At 35.0% G+C, this 25,107-nt stretch overlaps 1 protein-coding gene across 2 annotated transcripts in view; it reads left to right on the top strand.

The window, feature by feature from the left end:
• LOC118185570 (uncharacterized) overlaps positions 1-25,107 on the top strand; it is a 228,414-nt gene that overhangs the window by 128,133 nt on the left and 75,174 nt on the right. The window contains exon 5 of one of the 2 annotated variants that reach the window (XM_085814200.1): positions 8,801-8,831. The exons of the other annotated variant lie outside the window; for it this stretch is intronic. Within the exon in view, the coding sequence (XP_085670326.1) occupies positions 8,801-8,816 (16 nt within the window). The 3' untranslated portion in view covers positions 8,817-8,831. Of the gene's footprint in view, positions 1-8,800; positions 8,832-25,107 lie in introns of those variants that run through there. 2 annotated transcript variants of the gene reach the window in all.

The raw sequence follows: 25,107 nt of genomic DNA on the forward strand, positions 1-25,107 counted from the left end.
TTTGTGTGTTTCTGAAATTTTTCGAAACATAAAAATTGAATCTATGTCCGCATACAATTCTTTGGGTGAAGTTAGTTTGTAGTATTCTGTTCTTTCTGTTTGTAGTATTCTGTTCTTTCCAATAGTCGCTCATCTCCAGGGAATAGCTACACGAGCAGCAGATACTGTTTTCCCTAGGGCGTTGACCGAGCATCTTTTGTGATTCGTAATTAAAGAGGGCGCGTTGGTGGAACATGGGTAGCAATTCTAGAGCATCTCTCGGCTCCTTTGATCTTACTCCCCAGTCCCCCACATGCCATCTTCTCCATATGCCAGCTGGCACATCGCCAATTCGTGAAAGAACTGGAATAACAATTTCTGTCAAAAACTGGAGCGGTCTTTTGAAGAGGGATCGTTGACTCCTTGTTATCTCCAAGTTTATTAAATTGAAAAAAAATATGCCTTCACCTTTCCTGTTTTCATTACTAAACGTTGATTTACTTTGTTAATTTTTCATGAGAGTGTTTATTGGCATAAGTGCAAGTATTTTCCTAAGGCATGTTGTTACATCTTATGGTCTTTGCGTAACCTGAAGTACCCCTAATTGTTAAAAATTGCCGTTCCGAATTTAGAAGAATAGTTTATTCATTGGCACAATTTAAAGAGAAAATATTATATTTCCTTAATTAAGATGTTTATGTGAGACTAGTCCCCCCTCCGATTCTCTAACAAGTCGAATAAGTGAACGAGTGAAATTCGCTACGGTATGAATTGCATGGAAGAATTAAAAAGTAGAGACTAAATCTAACAGTAAGACTGATTATTAACTCCTGCAAACCTTAACGGTTAAATCTAACAGTAAAAGTTGTCTAGAAACTTTTTGCATACTTTAGAACGGTTTTAATAAAGAACATTACAAAAAAATAATTTTTTGGAATAAGTTGAAGTTGGTTGATATTATTTGGCCCTTGATTACATAATTAACTTGTTGCAATCGTTTGCGAGGTTGAGACCTTGCCGACCAAAGATGTGCGTTTGAGTGTTTGCCATCAAAGTCTGAGCTCGAATTAACACTCGAATGCCAAGTTTTGGGTTTTATCCTTTCTGTGCACTCTCTGTGAGTTTTTCACTAAACTGATTGTGCAATTTTTAGTTTCGTTGATTCGCTCTCCCAACACTGTTTTAAGTTCAGGCTGGAATTATAATATTCCACTTTTCTGCTTTTTAGAGTGGAATGCGACCCTATGTTCTATAGTAATTATTGCTCATCTGGATGAGTACTATTACCCCTCTTAATTTGTAAAAACAATTAAGAATCGCCCTGTATATATATATATATATATATATGTCGTCTTTGTTACTCGGCTCGGTGAGCTCAATTTCTTTATTATTATATGTTTGTAATTTGTGTATTTTTACTTCTTTGTACGACGTAAAAAGGACGTATTGTAACCGCGAAAAATTTCCTGTATCATACTTCAACTAAAATAGCCATTTTACTGCTGAATGCACCACTTGGAAGCCCGAATTTCGAATTTCGAACGTGTTTTATTATCCGTTTAAAATTTTGTAAAATTTAAAGAATTTATGATTAACAATCTTGACGATTTCAAAGCAAGCAATGGCAACACTGTACTTCAAAAAACAATTTTAATCTCCAGCGCGCGAGACTGTGTGTCAGAAATTCTAAAGATATACTGTTTTGCTCTTTTTAAATATATTGCGATGTTGCTGTTGAATTGAATTTTGTGTGTTTTAAGTGCGAAGAATATGATATTTAATCAATAACAGTAATACACAAATCGTTAAGAAAATGCCCTTTGGAAGTAAAATACAATCTGAAAGCTTCCAGATTTTTTTTGTATGTGTGTGTGTTGTATTTTATGTGACAGAATGAAGCTATAGTAAAACGATTCTTAAAAAAACTGAACAGGGAAAAAAAGGTTCTGTTAGCAGGAATGATTCCAAAAGCAGACTACTAACCTGCGAGCTCAGGGAATTTAAATTCTTTCAGATCTTTTTTCTGCTTATATTTTTACATGCACTCTTCACATCATATTTTTTTATGCTATGGAGCACTGCAATATTGCATTACAATACTGCATTGCAAACGAAGTGATTACATCATTTGTGATTCAGTACTTGTATAAATTACAATTATTATGTTTGATCCCCCTAAATAAGTAGCTGAACTAAGAATTCCACGATTTAGATCAGAACTCGGATTATTTCTCTGAGATTTCCTCATGAGCTAAAGTGATAGCAATACTACTTGTTCGATCTTTGATCAACAGCCGTACGGAGGGAGGGTCATTATCGTCTGACCTTACCCGACTGGGGTTCGACTTAGAAGATGTATGGCGATAATGGCCTCCGGTCGTCTTCTCGAGCGTAAGGGATCTGATGGGAGGAAAGGATATTGACACGAACATCTGTTTTCTGTGAATGAGTGTCTTAAGTGTGTATTCCCTTCCAACAACGTTCTACCTTCGCAAAATGGTTAGATACAAGCGAAATTGGAATGAAAGTCAAATCTGTTCATGAATCCTCACTCAAATTTAATATCTCAGTTCTATTATAATTCTATTATAATCATTTATAACGTCAAAATTCTTTATAAAGAACCTGGTTTACGAATCTTCAAATATAAGGAACAAAAGCTTTGGTCCGTCTGATGTATGTTACATATAACCGTAGATGTATTTTATACGGCTATAGTGAGCTTTCAAATGTATGAGAATCGAATATAACGAATTTGAGGGATACGTTCACTATAACGAGGAGAGTGCTTTGCAGCCGCACGTATCTTGAGAAAATTAATTCTCTTTGGCATTGGATAGAACAGATTACTGAAAAATTATATATATATATATTTTTAATTTCAAGATAAGCAGAAATTTACATATGACCTAACTGTGTACTAATAATAATGTTCTGTACCGAAAATGGGTGTTAGAATAGGTGAAAAAATTGTTAGAATAGGTGAAAAATTGTTAGAATAGGTGAAAATAAGTGTTAGAATGTTAGAGCGAGATATGTATACTGCGATATACGATGTGATTACCTAAAATGTACTTCTAGGCCCATTTTCAAATTTCGCTTATATGTGCTGTCCCAGAAGAAAAGAAAGAAAATTCAAGATAAATTAATATTAAAGTTTAATTTGAGCAATGCATTGCATAAAATGACTATAAATATATTTTTACAATTTACAATGTAAAAAAATTGATTGAACATTTTTGTATAAAAATTTAGCAAATCAATAAAAATAATTTGTCTTCCACTTCATCTTAAGTTCATGAGATTATTGTTCATTTTCTTGAGATTATTTTACCACCAATTAGGTTGCAAATATGCTTAAAGTGGCGCAGCACATATTCAGAGTAGTCAAGCATAGCTTGACTAGTTTATCAATGTCACTGAATATGTACTGCTCCTTTTAGACAGATTTACAAACTAATTTTGGCTAAAATAATCTAAAGGCACCGGACCTGACTGGAAGTGCAAGACAATTTTTTTTTCTATTCATTTGTTAAAGAAAAATCTTCTGTAATTAATGTTCATCATGAATATAACACACTAATAGTTCATATTTAAAATAATTAAACTTCTTTATTTAAAAAAATAAATTAGGTTACGAAGCAAAAAGATTGAATAGCATAAAACTTGAAAGGGGCAGGCATTTTTGCCTACGATCACACATTTTAAGATTTATATTAAAATTTTTCAATCGATTTGTTTTATATTTTGAATTGTATAAATATATTTCTAGTCATATTTTTGCAATGCATTGCTCAAATTAAATTTTAAACATATTTTATCTTGAATTTTCTTTCTTTTCTTCTGGGACAGAATATTTGAAAATAGGCCGAATGCTAAAGGTGAATTATTCAATATATTTTATTATTAATTTTAAGTGTTTTTGTATTTTTAAAATTTTCATTCGCAATTAAAGATAATGAAATGACCTCTAATTTACTAATAGACCTTTAATTTCTAATAGATATCTAATTTCCTCTAAAATTAGAGGGAAATATGCATTTCGAGGAAAGACACTGAAAAAAATAAAAGAGTTTTATGCTACATAGTGTGTAAAATTATTAAAGTATGCCGAAACTGACCCAAAAAAGTGTTATAATTAGACACAATTAAGAACGTGATTATCTTTAATATGATTATTTTAATTAGTTTTCATTCCCAGTTTTTGGTAGATATCAATATGTCAATCTTTTTAATTATATAAAGAAATTATTAGTCTTGAACTATGATTTTTATTGATGCACTGTCAGTGCGTTGCTTCACTTTTCATTCCAGTCTGTTGCCATTCGGTGAAATATAAGAGCTTTTAAATTAATTTTATCTGTTATTGATTAGCAAGGAAACTGCTGAAAAGCAGTAGACGCTTTCGTAAAAATATTATTTTTTACTTTTTAATCAAGTTAGCTGAAATAAAAACGCATTTAAACACGATGTATTTAATTAAAAGCATTTAATATTTTTATGAAATTACGATATGCATTTTTCTCCTTTTTAAATGCACAGAAAGATGTAACGATCCGTTGTTAGCATAGTTAACAGAAAGATGTAACGATCCGTTGTTTTAAATGTACAGAAAGATGTAACGATCCGTTGTTAGTTAGTACAAGGGATGATCAAATGAAAAGGTACGAAACGACACGGTGGGTACAAATGTAGACTTTAGTCAAAATATACACCATCGGCCTGAGAACAAGCCGCAGGATTCCTTGTTCCCAGAATTCCTGTGGCCGTGACGAGACCCAGTCCTTCACAGCGTCCTTAAGTACGTGGTCCGAGTTGAAGCGCTCCCCTTTCAGGTGTTTCTTCAGTGGACCAAACACATAGAAATCGCTTAGCGCGACATGTCCGGACTGTAGGGCAGATGGTCCAACGTCTCCCACTTGAACTTGGCCAGTTCCGTGTGTGTGACTCTAGAGACGTGTGGACGCGCGTTATCATGGAGCAGAAACACACCCTCCGTGAGCAGCCCCGGTCTTTTGTTCTTGATGGACCTACGTAGGCGTTGGAGTGTCTCACAGTACACATCGGAGTTAATGGTTTTTCTGTGCTCGAAGAATTCCACAAGTAGCAGACCTTGAACGTCGAAAAAGACGGCGAGCAACACCTTGCCTGCTGACGGCACGGCTTTGAACTTTTTAGGGGGAGGTGACGACGCATGTTTCCACTGCATGCTGTCCCGCTTTGTCTCTGACTCGTAGTTGTGGCACCAGGTGTTAGCCCCATACGCAGTTCCTTTTCCTGGTCGGTCAGCTGCTTCAGAACCCAAGCGGCACTCACCCTCCGATTTCGCAACCTGTCGTGAATAATTGTCCACACGGCTCCATAGCTGACAGCCACCTTCACCGCCAACATTCGCAATGTGAGACGCCAATCACTTCTCACTAGGTCGTCCACCTTGTCGATGAGAGCGCTCGTGATGACAGTGTTTGCCTGGCCTGGTCTCGGGTCATCACCCACACTCTCACGGCCTGCACGAAAATGGACACTCCATTTTCTGATAGACTTGTCAGAGACACATTTATCTCACCATCCGGCGATGAATAGCTGCCGGTCTCTCACCTTCCACTGTCAGAAATCGGATAACAACTCGCTGCTCCTCAGTCTTCGAATTTTGCAACGCAAACGCCATCCTGTCCTCATACAGACTGCTGCATCATTTGGACGCCGTTTTTGATAAGAGGCTCTGCTCTCTCCTGCGCAAGCGGGCGCCGCGCATGCTCAGATCCTAGTCAGAGACTCTAATCACATCCCGAGATATCGCTCTACGTTCTCCCATGGCGGAATATGCAAATATTTAACTGTTACGTTTTTACGTCGTTTCGTACCTTTTCATTTGATCACCCCTTGTATATTCATCTAGTATGAAAAATGTTTCGCTATTCATCCTGGGGCATTTCAATTGATAATCTCTACGCATAAGTAATATTCAAATTTAAAAGAGGTCCTTATGGAGGACAGTTAAATCTTAACACTTTCAGAATATTTTAAATTTCATTAATATATTTTCTGAACCTTTTTTATGATACAAACCAAGTCTTAATCAGCACTGGTCATTTCTAGTTCAGAAGCTTAAAAGAAAAAAGGAATTGCCAAATACGGTCGTCGCTTCTTCTCCCATTTCTCAAACATTTATTGTGCTCAAAACCTTATTTTCTTGAGTTGATTAAAGTTATTTAGACCAACTTCTTTCTAACGCTTTAATAATTCTAATGTCACAGTTTCGCATACTCCATTACTATTTCCCTTGATAGTTAGAGTTGCATTTGTATTCGCATTGCTCCAATGTTTGCCTGCGATGTAAAGCGGTCGTTGCCCTCCTCTTATTTTACAAAATTAAATTTTGCTCTCGAAGAAGAGGGACCTGTGTTTGATCTCTATCGAAATCGACAGTGTCATTCAGCATCTAGGCCAAACTAAGATTGCTGTTTTGTTTACGTTTGAATTTTGCACTGTTCTTTTTCTCTTCCAGTTTGGTGTGTAAATATTATTGAGGCAGATGCATTTTCTTAACGGGAAGTAGAATAAATAATGACCCTAAATTTTATTTGTTGTTGATTTTCAATTAATTTCTGGATTTCAGCAAGCAATTAGAATAATAAAAGCTTATTTTTTTGCACAGGAGCAGACAATTTTGTAGAAGCTTTTTATGGTGACTGCACCAAAGTGTTTATACAGAATAATTTTAAAAATTGCCACTAAGGAACATTTTTGAAAGACACTGAATTTTAATTAATAAAAGACAGCCTGACAGTTACAATGCAATCAAGTTCTCTTAACCCTTTCGCCGTCCTCTCCTGTCCGCGAAAAACCCCCCCAGCGGCCGTCTGTTTTTCCTAGCGTGTAATGTTGTTTTCTCTGTACATCATATCTTTCCATACATGACTTTCGTAGAGGATGAATGTCAATGAATATTAAGTAAAATTATAAAGAAATAAAGCCTAATGGAAAATAATAATATCTCTGCTTATTTCTAACAGCAGGTTAATCGGATAACATCTGATCCAGGCGGTCCACTCCTCCCATTTTGTTTTGTAATCTTTTACAATTATTGGTTATTTTACAGTTCTTTTCCGTGTTCCAAGATCAATCATCGAGTTATTATGGACTGTGCTCATCAAACGTATATCCTTCTTGTCTTTCCAATTCACAGCCCCATTTTTTCTCTTTTTCTGCTGAGTAGACGTTGAAGCCATCTCTCACTGTCTTGTATCTTATGTGAAAGGGCGCTAATATTCATAAAACCCGGGGCAAATTCAATTAGAAATAGAATGCCTGATTAGTGCTACCCTCTAAGGAGGTATTAGAACAAACAGAAATTAAACTCAAACAAGTAAACATTTAGAAAGCGTTTTAAACGTTTAAAAGTTTTAAAATGTAGAAGAACGCTTGAGGCGCGTGACGGCCGCCCTGCGGAAGTTTCACTTGAACGCGCTAGACGCGTTACGAACGACGAAGAGGTTAAAAAGAGAATAACGGGTAAATTTTACAGCCAACATATCTTCAATTAAAATCTTGCATGCAAAATTGTAATTTTAAATAATGTGTATAACAACATGGCTAGATATACAAAACTTCGCATTGAATAACCTTTCCATATATCATCTGAAACTACGGAGCGTATTTACACATTTGAAAAATATTTTCGAGGCCATTTAATTAATTTTTAAAATCTAAAGAGTATTTTTAAAATATTTAGTCTAATGGACGTTTTCTTGACTGTAAGTCTATATCGTGATAACCGTGACTGAAAAGCTTTATGTAAAATTTCCAAGTTTATTTTTCCGTGACCAAATTTATCTCTTGTTATATCAACATTTTAACTTTAAAAATACTAGCAAGAGTACATATCGTTTTGGGGTACATATTTAGAGTTTTCATGTAGAAGTAATGATTGACGATCTTTCTCTTTCCGATTTTGACTTAAAAATTTAAATACTATGCATTTAACAATATTTTCGAATCATGGAATAGGAATACATCTCTTTTTTGGAAAGAGCAAAAATGTATGCCTCAATCCAGAGTTTGTTTACATGTCATATTTTGAAAGAAGAATTAATTTGAAAGTAGCCGACGATATTTTTCATTTCAAATAATAAGCTCTTGCCAGAAATTTTATTCCAAACCGTTTGCTAATTTTTTTTTTAATCCTTTATCGATTTAATTCTAAAAGTCTGTAAACACCCTCTGTGTAAGTCTGATGAGGTTCTATCAGAAGAAATTATCACGAAAATGCTTTCAAAAAGAAAGTAGTTTTGACGTTCACGCATAGCATGCTGTTTAATACTGATATGATATTTATTTCTCGCTTTAATATGTATTTGTTATACGCAAAACTATTACATAATGCAACAGAAAATTTTTATTCTTTCAAATAATTCTTGTCAAGTGTAAGTACTCAGCCATAGTTTTGATACTCAGAAGTGAGTACAGAATTGCTTGAAAACGTCATTGTGTCGTATGCTTTAGTGCTAATGTCTTAGGTTTAAAAATGGTTAATTAGTAACTGGAACGCATTTCATAAAATAAGTTAAAACAGAATAATCTCATATAGGATCTCAGAGTAATAATTACATTTCAAAACTCTGAAGTTAATTACGTTATCCATTAACAATTCTAGGATTATTTCATCATGTTAACAAAAATTAGTTTTTAAGGAAACGAGCAGTCAGTTTCTGCTCATAGGAATATAACTCCAGTTTTGCCAGTACGGTTACAGTAATTACTAATTTGAAAGAAGGAACCTCTTCGTGACTTAAATCTTTTTTATTTCCTTGCATTTCAGTGCAATAACCGAATAGTTATGACACAAAGGACGCATTTGGATGATTTTTTACGTGGTAAAATTATCGGCCGTCTGGAATGTGGGCGTACCCAACTGGAAGTATCAGACGAACTTAGAATTACACAGAGTTTCATCTCCAGGCTTTGGCAACGATTCCAAGATGATGGTAATGTGAGTAGACGTTACAGCACAGGTCGCCCCAGAGTTACAACGCCGAATGAGGACCGGTATTTGGCAGTTACTGCAAAAGAAACAGGCGGAGCACAGCCTCAGACCTGTCTCGTCAGCTCTCTTCAGCCACTGGTACAATTTCAAGGCAGACCGTGTACAGACGCTTAGGGCTGATTGGTCTATATTCTCGTAGACCTGTCAGATGCGTTCCACTTACTGCAACTCACTGTCGCCTGCGGTAAGCCTGGAGTAGAGAGCATGCATAGTGGACACCGCAACAGTGGGCTTGGCTTGTGTGATGTTTTCCGACGAGTCCAGGTTTAGCTTGCTGTCTGATTCTCGCCGGACTTTCATATGGAGAGCTCCAGGGACCCGTTACCACCAAGAAAACATCATTGAACGACACCGTTACGGTGGTGCAGGAGTGCTCGTTTTGGGTGGAATTATTCTGGGTTCCAGAACTGACCTACATGTTCAAATTGGAACCATGACAAGCCAAATCTATCGGGACGTCATTCTGGCACAACATGTACGTTTGTTTCGGGGCGCCATGGGCGCACAATTTGTGTTTATGGATGACAAGGCCCGTCCTCACCGTGCAAACATCGTAAGTGAATGCCTTCAATCGGAGAATATCACCCGTATGTACTGGCCAGCATTCTCACCGGACTTGAATCCAGTAGAGCACGCGTGGGACATGCTTGGCCGACGTATTGCAGCCCGTCAACCTCCTCCTACATGTCTACCGGAACTTCGGAGAGCATTGCTTTGAGAGTGGTGTAATATCTCCCAAGATCAGATCGATAATTTGATACTCAGCATGCCTAGGCGTTGTACGGACTGTATTGCATCGTCTGGGAGACATACAATGTATTAACACTCATACCAAGCATGTAATATTGGTTTTTTGTAAATATAGTTTTTTTGTAATTTGGTCCAAGGGGAAAAATCACTAGTTTTTTTAATAATATCAAACATATAGCATCTTTTTTTGTTCGTTACCTTTTGTTTAATAAATAAGCTTTACAAATAAGTCAAATTTGTTTTGCTTCTAACTCTTCCTTTGCATGATTTTGCATTATCCTTAATTTATGGACATGAGTGTATATGTAACATTGTTCTAATATAGGTTTTTTTTTCACAAATTCGGGCTTTTTTCTGAAATTACATGTTAATATTTCCCATATTTCGATTCTACGAGTGAAGTTATGCCTAAATATTAAATGTTGTAAAATTTATCTCGAAATTTATGAACAAATTCAAAGTTTATCTTGGCGCATTTTTGGAGAACTTCTTAATAATATGGCAACCTATTTTCCTTCCCGTTTTTACATTGTATGTGAGCGGAAGAAAGGTATTCTTCCTACTTCCAAATAATTTTCAACAAAGAGCCTAAACCACATCAATGTTATCGTTTTCAACAAATTTGGCAAATTTCGAAACGCGCCGATATAGCATGTGCATATTCATGTACATCTTCAATATATATTCATGTATATCTTCGGAAATTTTGAATAAATAAACTCTAATGTTTTGCAGGTACGCTTCGAAATACATCTACTTAAGATGATACAGTAAAGCGTTTATCGATAATAATTCAATTATTTTTTCGAAAAATTTCTAGACATTTTTTCAAAATACAAATTTAAAAAATAAAATATGGGCGACTTTCATTTGCAATTAATCTAAATTTTGAAATGGGCAAGGAAGAACAAAATAATTTTAATTAAAAAAAGGGAGATTAATAAATATATAGCAAATGCAATTAACACTGAGCAGCTAAAATTTTGAAAATTAATTTTTTAAAAAGTACTCGTGCGATTTTTACTAAACTTGGTAGTTTGACATAATTTGAGTCGTAGAATCGAAATGTGAAAAAAAAGGGCCATGTCATTTCAGAAAAAAGGCTAATTTTTTTGTCAAAGTACCTGTATTAGAACAATGCTATATATAAATCTAATACATAGCCTAAGTCGCGATTTCGTGACAGGAAAAACGCAAGTGGAATTATTCAATCGGCCGAGTATAACGGGAAATATAAAACTGTCCCATTTTTTTTTTTTTTTTTTTTTTTTTTTTTTTTTGCGGAGTGTACATTCGTGACTCGGTATAGATCCTCTTTGGAATAATTCCAACATGATATAACATCCTGTATGGAAGCGAAAATTTTTATTTAACACGTCATTTCCTTGGAGTACGACTCGTGTGCGTCTCACTACCCATAAGACATTAATCAACTGCTGTTGACTGAAGTTGTCAGCATCCGCTGACGTATGCCGGTTCTACTTATTAGTTAAAAAACTTCATTTGCGGTTTCTGGTGCGTCAAAACTGTTAACGTGATGTCTCAGTTGAAAAGAAGCATCTTCTTCAGGGAAAACACAGTTTATTTCTTGACAACACATTTTGATTCACATGATACATTGAACATAAAAAAAAAAATATTTAAATGCTATTTCTTATTCTGATGTATACACCATATGACGTCCTTGTGCGGAATATTAAATTATAATCAATTTCCCTTGCATTTCATTTGAACTTTATTGGATTGAATTAAATCTACTGCGTCAATAGCGCATAACCACAATAGAATAAATGCACTCTTTAAAATTCACTATATTTGTTTATCATCTTTAAAATTCATTATATTTGTTTATCAGCTTTAAAATTCACTATATTTGTTTATCAATCAGTAGAATGAATTTCTTTCTTTCTCTGTTTCGGTACCCCAATATATGGCGCGCAAGCTGCAAGGTGTTTTATTCGATTCGTTATCATTATATAAGTGGGTAGTTTAAAAACAAAACAAACGGATCCGTAAGCAGTCTTTCCCCCTTTCTTTCCCACTTTTTCCCTCTTCCCCCTATCCCTTCTTGTTTTGCCCGCATCAGGCTATGCAGCCTTGAAAAGGAAAACCCTCATGTAAACAAGATTGCTAGATGTCAACTAAGTTTAAATAAACTGTTTTTTTAATATAAATCATTTTTGATTGATACATTATTTTAATATAAAATCCTTTTATGTTATATTAAAAAAATGGAAGTAGCAAAAAGTAGCATACAGAAATGATGCAGGTCCCAAAAATTTCGCAAAATCTCAAATACTAAAATTTTAGCAGCAGAAGTTTGTCAAATTTGTGAAAAATCGAACCAATCTGGCAACACTGCTTGCACTTTAGCTACCGCTATCAAAGGTTAGCTCCCGTGAATGCGTTTCTTTTGCTGAAGCTATATATAAGCCATGAAAACATATTTACAGGCGCAGGCCTTTTGTTTTACTGGTCTCAGAACTCACTTCCCCCCTCCCCCGTATCACTTTTGTGTCCAAATAACTTTTCAACCTGTTGCAAAAAAAACTTTATCGCCATATATTACTTACAAAAACTAAATGACGAAAAATTTGTATGTATGTAAGTCCTTCGCATTGTGGAAAATTGGTGGCAACTAGAACCACCAAATTATATATGCATGTAGTCTTCCTAAACATGTCCACCTCAAAACCCTAATTTTGAATTTCTATTTTTTTATATATATTTCATATTTTATAACCGTTTAAATTAATTTTTTAAATACAAATGCAGCGATTTGAAAGCGAGCAATTGCAACATCACTCGAAATCGAACATTTTTATCTCCTATCGCGCCAGACTGCTACCTTCGGCAAAATGTAAGACATTTCTCTTTCAGTTTTAATCAACAAACTAGGGTACTTGAAAGCAGTGTTTAGCTAATGCCAGAAATAAAATACTTTTGTTTTCCACGCCCCAGAGTTTTGCCGCTCAATAAAGCCTTAGAGTATCAGATTTAATGCGGAATGTAACTCAGTAATAAAATAAGCGATGTGAAAGCAATAATCAGTTTCTTAAGTATATTTTTTTCTATTTTTCGATATGATTGGTTTAAATGAAAATGCATCTAAATCATGAAATTTCTAATTAGATGTATGAAGTAATTTTATCTAATTACACTAGCGGAATGTTAAAAATCATTATATATATTCTTTTTTTATGATAACTCTTTTACTCAGCTGTCCGCTCGAGCGACTAGTTTTTTGAAAAGTCATGTAGAAAGTATAAAACTTTTATGCGAATTCATAATACTTTGTCGGAATTCTAAAGATAGGATGCCTTTAAATATTCTGATTTTGAGCTTGAATTTTATGTTGAGTAAATTCGTAGAAAGCGATGCTTAATAATAAAGCTAAAAAGACAAAAACAAATTGTGTTGACAACAATTAGTCCAAGAGCTGATTATTAACATGCGATGCTCAGATATAGCATAAAAAACTTAATAAATGCCCTGATGTGATGTTGAAATCTATAAATGTCCTGTCTGAAATTAGCTGTAAGCGTTAATCTCCTTAGCACAAAGAGACTGACTGTTTTGCAGAGTAGTACACTTTTTGTAACTATTGTGCGGAGATTTATATATTAAAAAACCTTAATTATATTTTATAATATATTCACTTTGGTAGCCCTTTTATTGAACTATTATATTACATCTTGACTTACAAGATATTAATTCAGAAGTCAAACAACAAAAATCAGCGTTATATTTACAAAATTTTTCACAGGACTAGTTTCGATGGTTTTACCGAACCACCATCCTCAGCTGCAAAACCGCAAAACCGGATTTGCGGTTTTGCAGCTGAGGATGGTGGTTCGGTAAAACCATCGAAACTAGTCCTGTGAAAAATTTTGTAAATATAACGCTGATTTTTGTTGTTTGACTTCTGAATTAGTATTTATTCGGCGTGTTATTTTGTCTTAATTACAAGATATTCTTCAGGGGACTTGGGTGGGATGCAATTAAAAATAATAGCTCCAATTCCGGTTTCATTTCTCATTTTTTCTTCCTTGTACGAAGTAAAAGGGAAGTATTGCAATCGCGAAAAGTTTCAGTCAGCATATTTCAAAGAAAATATCCATTTTGACCGCTATCGAACGCAAATTAACGATGTTTTTGCGTGATATCTGTACATGAGGACAGAATTAAAGGCTCTTTTCCTACAAAAAAAAATTATAAAACTGCTTTAAAAAGAATTCTGATAAGAATGTTTCGTGGCGTTTGTACGAACGTATGTAGGTACGTATCTCGCATAACTCACAAATGAGTAGCCTCAGAAAGTTGAAACTTTGTATATAGGACTGCTATAACATGCAGATGTGCACCTCGTATTTTGGTTGCAATCGGCCGAATCAAACGTATATAAATATATTTATATATATATATATCCACTCTGTTACCCGGCTCAGTGATCTCAGTTTTTTTACTCTTATATGTTTGTAAATTGTACATTTTTTACTTTAAAAATGATTGAATTATATTGTTCTTATCTTCCGGTTAAGGTTTTTGTCTTTCGTAAATCTGGAAACAATGCTTGTACAATTATTAACAATTTAAAAGCTGTTTAAGTGCGGTTAAGTTTAAAATAACATGGCGAACATATTTGTTTACATTTGAAACAGGAGAATAGTAAATTTATTGCCACTCTAGAGAGACTAAGCTTCGCAACAATAAAGGTAACGCCTTTATTTATTATTTCCAGTTAAATCATGCTTAATCCTTTCTAAAAGTTTTTCGAGAAAATAAGTGTTTAAGATTTATTTGGTAATTTTTAATACAGAGATTTTGAGTTATTATGTATTTTTGCTTTGTCGCGAAGTGAGAACTGAATTAATTCAATGAGAAATACTCAATCGTCTGTGAAAAACTGTTCTTTTTTGTTTTGTTTGATTAATTTCTTTTATACATCGTTCTAGCTTTATTATAGTATTTGAATAGAACATGTGACAACGGTTAGATAATTCTTTAAATGATATAAATTTTGTGCATTTCTGAGTTATAATATGAACAAAATATTAAGTGAACCTAGCACCAGAGTGTCGCTATGGTAAACAAATATAGTGAATTTTAAAGAGTGCATTTATTATATTGTGTTTTATGCGCTGTCAACGAAGTAGATTGAATTCAATCGAATAAGTTTAAATGAAATGCAAGAAAAAATGCGTATAATTTAATATTCCGTACAAGGATGTCATGTGGTGTACACATAAGATTTTTTTAATAATTGCATAATTAATTATGTCACTTATTTTACGTGTATAAATATCAAAACCATGCTTTTTAACTCTTTTTTTTAATAATTAAATAAGAATATGTCTCTTCGACAGTGCAAAAATATAGCGTTCGATCCATTGTTTATTTTTAAGCGATATTTTAAAGAAAAGAATGTTTTTAATGTCGCAGACGATAATTAAATCTTATTCCAATTGGATGCCGTCATGTTTGTATTTTAAAATTAGTATTTAGATCGATTATTAAAAATCAGAATCGCTACAGAAATGTGACAACACCCTTTATATATTCTAATTATTTTATACAACACATAACATTTAAAAAATTCAATAATATACACTTGAATTATGCCAGGTTAAAATTGCGATGTAAAATTCCCAATTCGAAATATTTAAAAAATTCCTGCGGCGTCCAATGCAAATTCTTTCACTTATCTCAATGCAAATACGATTCACAAACACAATATTTCGCGTAAGCTATTTCATTGAATCCTGTACCGTCTTCCTCCCATATTTCCTAAGTTTTCGCGATGAAATTGTAACGCTGTGTCTTCAAAATAATCGATAATCTGAAGCAGAATACAAGCAGATCTCTCATAAATGGATTCCTGAATGCTACGAGGGAAATAACAATAATAATGACAAAAAAGACGACGACTGAGCTTGAATCAGTACAGAAGAGAAGGCTGCGGATGTATGAAAAGAGAAGAGACTTTACCGCTTCCAAATTCAGAATTCAGTTTTGCTAAAATGCAAAATTCTTGTTAGGGATGGAAGAATCGGATCAGAACAAGAAAAGGCAATGATTGGATTAGGGTCGTGATCTCGAAACTGGTATTCATTTCAACACAGGATTGTTGGGTAAAGGAAGAATCGAAACGAGGCAATGACTAGTCTTTCGATTTGGTCGGGGGGAAATAGGCAGCCAAGCCGGTTTCTACATATGAACATTAAAAAGATATTCATTGGAAAATTTCGCATTATTTGTTTTGCTTATGAGATTATTTTGAAAACGAGATTGTGAAATATGAATAACAGAAAAATGGTCTACTTTTCTTAGCACATTCGCTTTTCGTTATTTTTCCTGTTTTGCTTTTTATCTTCCAAAATCGTGCAAGAAGACCGATGAATGGAATTTCTTATGGCAAAAGTAAAACCCATGAACAAACTCCCAGAACGTTTCGGTGGTACTGATAAACATCCGTGAAAATATTTAAAATATGTGTTGCTAGTTAAAATATTCAGAGAATAACATTAAATATTACAAGCAATCTATACGCAAAAAAGATGTAGATTTGATGTTTTTCATTCGCACTGGCAACAGCTAATAACAGCTTCATGGCAGTGATGCACCTAAATAACAAATAGCAGTGTGAAAAACTATTTAATATAAAACAAAAATATAAAAATTTGAAAGATTTCAGATTTTACATTACGCCTAAAGGAGAGTTTTTTTAACGTTTTGCCTGTTACCTTTATTAATTGAAGAGCATGTTCTTCCAGCTTAAACCGTAAAATTCAGTTCAGTATCACAAAATAATTTTAAAATGAGCCTATCTTTAGAATTTCTGATACACACTCTCGCGAAGTGCAGAAAAAATGTGTTTTCTGTACAACGTTGCTATTGCTCGCTTTGAAATCCTTGAGTTTTGTAAACTTTTAACGAATTTTTAATTAACAAATATGAAATCGATAATAAAACTAATTCCAAGTTTCGGCTTCCAGATGCCCATGTTCGATGGATAATGGTGGTGGTGCCAAAATTGGATGGCTCTACTGTTGTTTCATCACAATGCGAGAAACATACACAGATTTATGCAGATTCTTCTTATTTATTTTTTTAAAATATAATACAGGGCTCTACATTTTGGGGCGACCAAGATTCAAGCATATTTCAAACATAAATGATACTTTAGAATATGTTCATTTAGTCTAATATACTGGTGAAATAAATTAAGAGAATTTTCATATTTGATCTGCTATCTCCAGAACTGCTGGACAGATTTCAATAACATTTGGTGTGAACATAAGTTGATATAATACAAACAAAATAAACATTCAACATTTATAATAGACATACATGTTCGTGTGTAACACTCATGGGAGTCTGAAGGTCTGAAACAGCGGTTGACACAAAGACACAAAAGAAATGGGTTAATAGGGGATATGCTCCCATCTTACAGCCATACAGACCTCGCAGCCTGATGTCATACTGGAAATAAGGCAGTTTTCCAGTGCCTGTGGCAATTGGTCCCACTCATTCAGCAACGCTCTTTTTAGTTCCTGGATGGTTCTCGGAGGGGAGTTGCGAGTTGTAGTTGCCCTTCCCAGAGCGTCCCAGACATACTGTATAGAGTTGATGTGTGGAGAATTTGCTGGCCAATCCATCCGGCGATTATTCTCACAGTCGAGAAATTCGTCGATCTTCCTCGCGTTATCTTCCTGTAAGATAAACTCGGGGCCCGTAAAAGGCGAACATAGGGCTCCTTACACCAGTCACAGAGCCTCTGTCAAAGACGTGGAGAGGTGCGCCGCCATTCAACATGATGCCTGCCCAGACCATTACACCGCTACCGCCATTTGATTTCACGGACATTGGAGGGTAGGTAGCGGGTCCCTGCCTCTCTCCATATGAAAGTACGGCGAGAATCGATGTTTAGGCTAAAACGGGACTCGTCGGTGAACATAACGGTCACCCATTGGTCCGCACTCTAATTACTATGCTGCCTGCACCATGCTAATCGGACTCTCCTATCCACAGACGTGGGCGGGATGCAAACAACCGGTTTTCCGGCAAACAACCTTGTTACACGGGTTCCTGTGGCTGCATACAGAGAGAGTTGAGACCTTGTATCCCCTCTGTTACACATCGCTAAAATTGACAAATAGCGATCTTCTCTGGCCATCGTGGCTCTTGCACGACGTTGCCCAAGCTTTTCCTCGATGGATCCAATATCCTGGAACTGTTTCCATAGGTTACATACGACGCTGGGCGTTAAATTAAACTCTCTGCATATCTGGACTTGCGATTGGCCTGCCTCTGGCCTCCCCACAATTCACCACCTCATTCCATTATCTTTAACGTTGGCGGTTATTCATTTTTACACCTTCCGATGCGAATTTAACCGATTGCTGCAAGATAACACCAAGAAATTCGCCGAGGTGTCCTATAACTAGATGTTAAAACAGTCTCATGTACAAAATTTCAACGCTCTATAGCTAATGGTTCTTGAGTTAGGCAAGGTACACGAAAAATACATTTTAAATCTATTTTACAGTCCACTTAAGAAAAAAAGTCCTTTATTCGGTTTGTACATACAGATTTCCCTCAATAATCAAAATTAACTCGGGACCGGTCGAAATGGATATATCCGTTAAAATATTATACACAAAATTCTTTTATTTCGTATAAGGATGTAAAAATGTACAACACAAATAAAATAAAAGGATATAAAGAATTTCTCAGCTGTATTTCATCGCTATGTATTATTTTTAAGAAATAAACTTGCGAATATAAAAAAATGTATGGCAATACATGACGTTTTACCGGGGAGTCTAAACATAGGTTGCTTTTAAAACTTTTCCTATTTTGCTGTTGAATTACATGTGGCGTAAATGTGTGTGAAATAACCATTAATACTGAAGTTAAATTTTAAAACGTTGTCTCAATTCTAGTCCAATAATAAACTGTTGAATTGCGAGTTCGGCGAAAGCATATAAAGCCCTAACAAACCATCCGGTGCGGCGTTAAAATCTGAATCATTACAGATTTCTTTCTTTTATTTGAGTCCTACCTGTCATCGAGCGAGTGGTTGAGACATCTGGATACTCATTGTTTGACCTGAATTCATTTCAGTTCCACGTAAACAGTGACTGCTTGGTTTCGTAGTTTTCCCCATTTGTAACAGGAATATGAGCTAGTTTCCTTCAAAACATCCCCCACGAAGGCATTCCTCCTTTTAACCCTTTGCAGCACAGTGTTTCCGGTCTGGACACACCTAAAAGTTTCCTTCTGTACGCACAGAAACACTTAATGAAAAAGGATTTATAGGTTACTCTGAACCTTCTTTATTTATAGTAGATGGCAGCTCAACACAAACTAGTCCATATGTTTTAGCTATATTTATTTTTTTAAGACTCTCATTTTTCAAAGAAATCTTCCAGATTTTTTTATAGGTTATAAAAGGAATTGTTTGAAAAGAAGTGTATATGTTATTTTTTAGCTGTATGCTAATTTCCTTATTCTATATTAGTTTTAAATTTTTACCTTGAAATCTTGCCTAAAATCAAACGGCGAAACCTAAGTGTGCCTAGATCGGGCTCACCGATAATCTAGGACTACTGAGAGTCTGTATTCTTTGTTTTTCCGCATCTCATCTGTCAGTTTATTGACAACAATGCTCGTTTCAGCACTCTTGAGGGCACACCCACAGATATAAACGGTAAATGCTATCTTCACAAAATTTTACTTGTGTACTGCACTAGGCCTAATTAGACCGCCTACTTTTTTTTTTTTTTTTTTTAATCAAAACTTCGACTTTAAAAGATAGCGTGCCGGAAAGGGTTAAACTGGTAGCTGTTTTTGCTTTTTTATATTAGAAAAACCTATCCTTTTCACTTAACTGATATCGCTGTTTAATAAGCATAAATAAATTCAATTTCCTGTTTCGACTATGACAAATAATGCCTGCCAGTTCATTTTGGTTAGGTTTAGGTTGCAGCGCAGTGAACACCCATTGGTTAACTATTAGTAATGTGAGAATTCTCCAACCGCACTATCTATCTTTAATTGAACATTTTTTTGCAGAATTTTGTTATATTTAATATTTTTACATACGGTTAAAATATAATTGTGACATAAGGTGCTTTTCATACCCGAATACATGCTGGTAAATATAGAACATGATGGTAAATACAGGATATAAATCTAAATACATATTATAATGGCAAATGTATAACATATTAATGCATTATGATATGCATAACAATACGTTTAAAAGCATATATATAACATGATTATGTACATAAATGCAAAGAATATTTTTTTTTCCTGTACATGCAGAGGGTATATACTAAGTACATGCAGATATTATTTTGTAGATGAATTATTTTTCAGAATATATCAGACTTTCTTTTGTTTTGTTGGATGCAAAGAGGTGTTGTATGGTATTTAGTCTTTTCGACAATTCTAGTCTGTACTTTTGCCGATTCTTTCCTTTAATGTTTTGTCAAGTAGGTCGATTTGTCAATTCTAATTAAAATTTTTGGAAGCTCCAGTGTCTTATTATTTGCTTACCTTGTATTGCACAATTCTTCTCCTGTACAAACGGAGAAATATAACTTGAGAGTTCTATTTTTCTTCTCACTTCTAGTCTATTTTCTTCTTAGTAGTTTCAATTGTTAGCCCATTCTGGTTGCATAACCTTGACCTGTAAGTTTAAGACGTGTATGTGATTTCTGAAAAAATGAAGTTAATGCATTTTATGTTCCCATATTCATGCGCACACATGTCTTGAAATAAACCTAGATGTAGAAATTAGTCATTTAATCAGTCAATAATGGGATTATTCGGACGACTTCTGAAATCGATGGCCATTCAAATTACGAGCGCTCAAAATTTCAGTGCCTTCCATTAGAGTACAAGCCGCAATTAGCGGGGTTCGCCAGACGGATAGGTGTACATTCCTGTACCGAAGATCGCTTCCATAGAAAATGACAAGTTTGATCTGGGGGCTTTATGCCCTTAATGGAGACATTAACTTACCATTCGAGTCAGAGAGGGAAAGGGTGGTGGGCGAATTTATCGAAGCTTCGGCTCTCCTGCAGCGATCTATCAATTAGTACTTTCTCTTCTCCACCAACCCCTTTGAGCTCCATTCCCGACTAATTGTGAAGGGGAACTATTACGCGCGGTTAACGATATGGAAAATGAGCTTAACGTTGATTGCGCCTGTTTAACAATGGATCACATTGGGGAGATTGTAGGGTTGAACTTCTTCTCGGCAAGGAATTGGGAAGGAGGCATAAAATAGAGACCTCACATTTTGGCATGTTGCTTCAAACTCAGCTGCTATCGTAAATGATCCAAATAACGAACTTTATGGATATGGCATTCAGCCATATATGCAGACATTTTTTCTTTGTACTCAAGAATTCTATTTAAAGCGCATTAAATAATTTAAATCCTGACGACCAAAGTACAGATAATGTAATAAGACAACTTGAGACATTAGGTACTTTTTGAAAGCGGGAGAGATATGTATATATGGTCACTTCACTTAACCTGTTCCGCCAAACTAAGTTAATGGCTCTACAGGGTTAGGAAGTCATCCTAGTCGTTGCTAGCAATCTGACGGTTAGGCCACCTTTCTACATTTTACATTAATCTTTAGTTTCTTGGATATAATTATTTTCATTCACTTGCTTCATTATCTCTAAGACACCCTTGTTGCAGTAATAGTCCGTGAATAGTCTATTCACAGGATATGTGATGTAGTCGGAAGGAAAGAACTGTTGTCGAAGGTGCCCTGTCAAAGGGCAGAAGAGCAGGTAATGAAGTGAGTCCGCGTCTTCCCCGTGAAAACCGCAAGAGCAGTTGTCGTCCCGTCTGAGGAATAGTCTGTAATACGCTAGGAATTTCCCGTGGTTGGTACAGGCCCGGAGGAAGAGTCGGTTGCGTTTGAGCCCCTTGAGAGTAGGTATTGGGAAGATGTTGCAAGTAAACCTTCCTGTCTCTTCTTCCTGCCATCGTGATGACCATGTCTCTTGGAATGTTTTATTGAAGAACCTTTTTGCAACTTCTGCGGAAAGCGGAACTTCCTTGTCAATTTCTGGTTTGAGAGCTGCAGTCTTAGCTAGTTCATCCGCTCGTTCGTTGCTTTTCTGCCCGGTATGTCCTTTTATCCAGTTCATCTTTAAAGGGATGGAAGAGCCTAACGTCGAGAGGATCTCTCTAAGTGATGCCGTGTGCGGATTTTTTGGAGGAAAGGAATTCAGCGCATTCAGAACGCTCATGCTGTGAAGAATGAAGTGTGAGCTTCTGGTTGCGTACCTAACCATAGTGTTGCTTCTTTGAGTTGAAAATGAGCAAAGCCCTTGCCGGGACTCGGACTTTGGAACTATCGAATATACACCGAGTGCGCTGGCCATTACACCACGAAGGCACGCTAAGAAAGCGGGACAAATACTTTATACACTCCTCCTTTTATAGTGCGACTGGTGATTAAGGGACCCAATCGCCAGATCATGGCGGTGGAGAATCATCATCCACTAAATTTTTTCAGGTGCCACCGTAAAATTACATTTTGAAACAGAAAAGGTGAAAAATGAGCAGTGCCCACGCGAACCTCGGCCTTCTCCAATACGCGCGGAGCTTGCTGACCATTTCACCACGAAGGCATGCTAAGAAAGCGGGATAAATACCTTATATACCCCCTTTTAAAGGGCGACTGGGAGTTAATGAATATTTTATCTTCCACGTTCCATTGTGCTTCCAATCGGTAAAGAATAGTTCAAATTTAATCTTGCTGTTATTAATTAAGACATTAAGCGATTTAAAAACAATAATGGCAGTTATTCATTATTATTATTACAAATTACTTTCTCGACCAATGAAATTATTTTAACCATATTTATTAAAATTATTATTACCCCCAAAGGAGTAATATTCCCGGAAGGGCTGTTAATTTCGTTGTGCGTCGGTTCACTATAAATGTCGGTTCACTTTCCAAATTGTTGCCACCAAATATTAGAGCCCTGCATTATATTTAAAGAAATTAATTAATGAAGAATCTGCATAAATGTATGTATATTTCTCGCACTATGATAAAAAAATGGCACCTAGAGACATCCAATTTTGGATAACGTAATCTTTCACCAAATATGGGCATCTGGAAGCTCTAATTTCGAATTTAGAATCTGTTTTATTATCGATTTCATATTTTGTAAAACTTTAGCGAATTTTTTTTGATTAACAAACTCAACGGTTTCAAAGCGAGCCATGGCACAACTGTATGGAAAAACATTTTTAACCTCCAGCGCGCGAGACTGCGTATCGGAAATTCTAAAGTTAGGCTCATTTTAAAATTATTTTGCGATATCGCTGTTGAATTAAAGTTTATGATTTATTTTCGAAGAACATGATTTTTAATAAATAAAGGTAACACAGAAAACGTTAAAAAGACGCCCCTCTGGGCGGAATATAAAATCTGAAAGCTTTCAGATTTTTAAATGTGTCTTTTTAAGAAAAAAACTTTTATTTTTATTTATATTTTTTATAACTGTTTTAGGCGACTGGCTGCGCAAACGGCTAGTCAAATACACATGTAGCTTCCTCCAAGATTTCAATAAAGAGGTATTGGGTAGTTTTATTGATGATTAAATGTATGTGTTACTTTTGGCATATTTATGTATGAAATGACGTTTAACGAATTGATATCTCCTTTATGAAACCCATATAAAATTTAATTCGAAAATTCTCATGAAAAGGTAACATTTGACTCCAATTTTCTTAGCATTAATACATTCATTTCTTATATTAGGATTTTTTTCGAAGCAAGAAATATGAAAATTAGCAATGGCTTCGCCGGGAATCGAACCGCGGACCTCTGGAATATGCGCCCAGCGTTCAGACCACTACACCACGAAGGCATGCCAAGAAAGCGGGAGAAATATCTTAATTTCACAACTTATTTTGAAATCTCTGAATTTGGTAATAAAACGGTCATTGAATTCGTACAAAATATGAATTGAATTAACTAAGTTTCAGTGTTTAGAACTCTGGCTTTCTGATGCACATAGTCGGGTTGAGGACTACGTGTATTGAAATTTCGATGGCTCGAGCTGCTGCCTTTTTTCCACGATGCGAGGGACTTACATACATTTATACAGCTTCTTCGTATTTAGGTTTTTAAATAATATATCGCGATAAAACATTTGGTGGCAACCGATTATTCGAACACAAAAGTAATACGGAGAAAAAATCTGTTTCAAGACTCTAGAGCTAAGAGTCCAATTTATTGGAACAGTAAATAAAGGTATTTTATTTCCAGCAGTAGAAACTCATTTCTTTTAAATAGCAGAGTTTGTTGATTCATTTCAAAAGACAAATGTATTGCATTTCGGTGAGTGGCAACACACTTCTTTTATATCGTCAAGGGATCTGATTAAATTTGAAACGTTAATATTTTACGCTTTACCCAGTGGCAACGCAAAGCTTTTAAAAGGCTGAGTTTTTGATCAGAAGTACTTTAAAACTGCACAAAATATGCAAAAAAATTGAAATTAAAAATTCCATCTTCAAGGTGCATATATCTTAGTGGAGGTCGCCTCGTGTTCAAAATTGGATGGTTCTAAGTAGCACCGTTTTCTGAAACTTACAAATTCAAATTCTAAAAACCTCAAATCCACACTGCGAAAAAAATAATATAAATATATTATAATATATTTTTATATAAAATTACATATTTATTCATCTCTTTTTATATTAACCTTCCAGCACGAGCGCGTCGTATTTCTTACGACAATCGTTATTTTACCGTTTTTGGTACGAAAAACGACAGAAATGAGTGAACATTGATAACAAATTTGTTAAGAAATAAAATATTAAGCTTATTATTGCAAAATACAAATGATATCGCATTCAAATATAAATAAATTATTTTTAAGTTTTTGTATTGGTTAGATGGAAATGCAATGATGTATTTCATTACAGAAAATTTTAAATTTATTATTGAATATTTATATTTTAAAATTGAAACTAATTTTAATATTCATCAAAGGCAAGCGTAGACAAATAAAAAAGGAAAACACCTTGATAGGGAGAAAAGTAAGTTTAGCATTATTTACTTCTGTAAGGAAATTTACTTCTTACTGGTTACAAAAACGCACCTTAAACTAACTAGAATATTTTTATTTATTTCTAAAAAATAGAAATAAAATCAATTAAGGAATGGAAATCGCTATTGTTCTCCCATCCAAAAGTTTCCTTGTCTTCCTTTTCTTCATCAGATAATTCTTGAATGTGAGCAAAATCAGCTGGTTGCACATATTTTTTTTTGCCAT

This window comes from Stegodyphus dumicola, chromosome 3 (assembly GCF_044657685.1).
Source record: "Stegodyphus dumicola isolate Sdum_Otavi_A_Nest chromosome 3, ASM4465768v1".
In the NCBI taxonomy this organism is placed as follows: Eukaryota; Metazoa; Arthropoda; class Arachnida; order Araneae; family Eresidae; genus Stegodyphus; species Stegodyphus dumicola.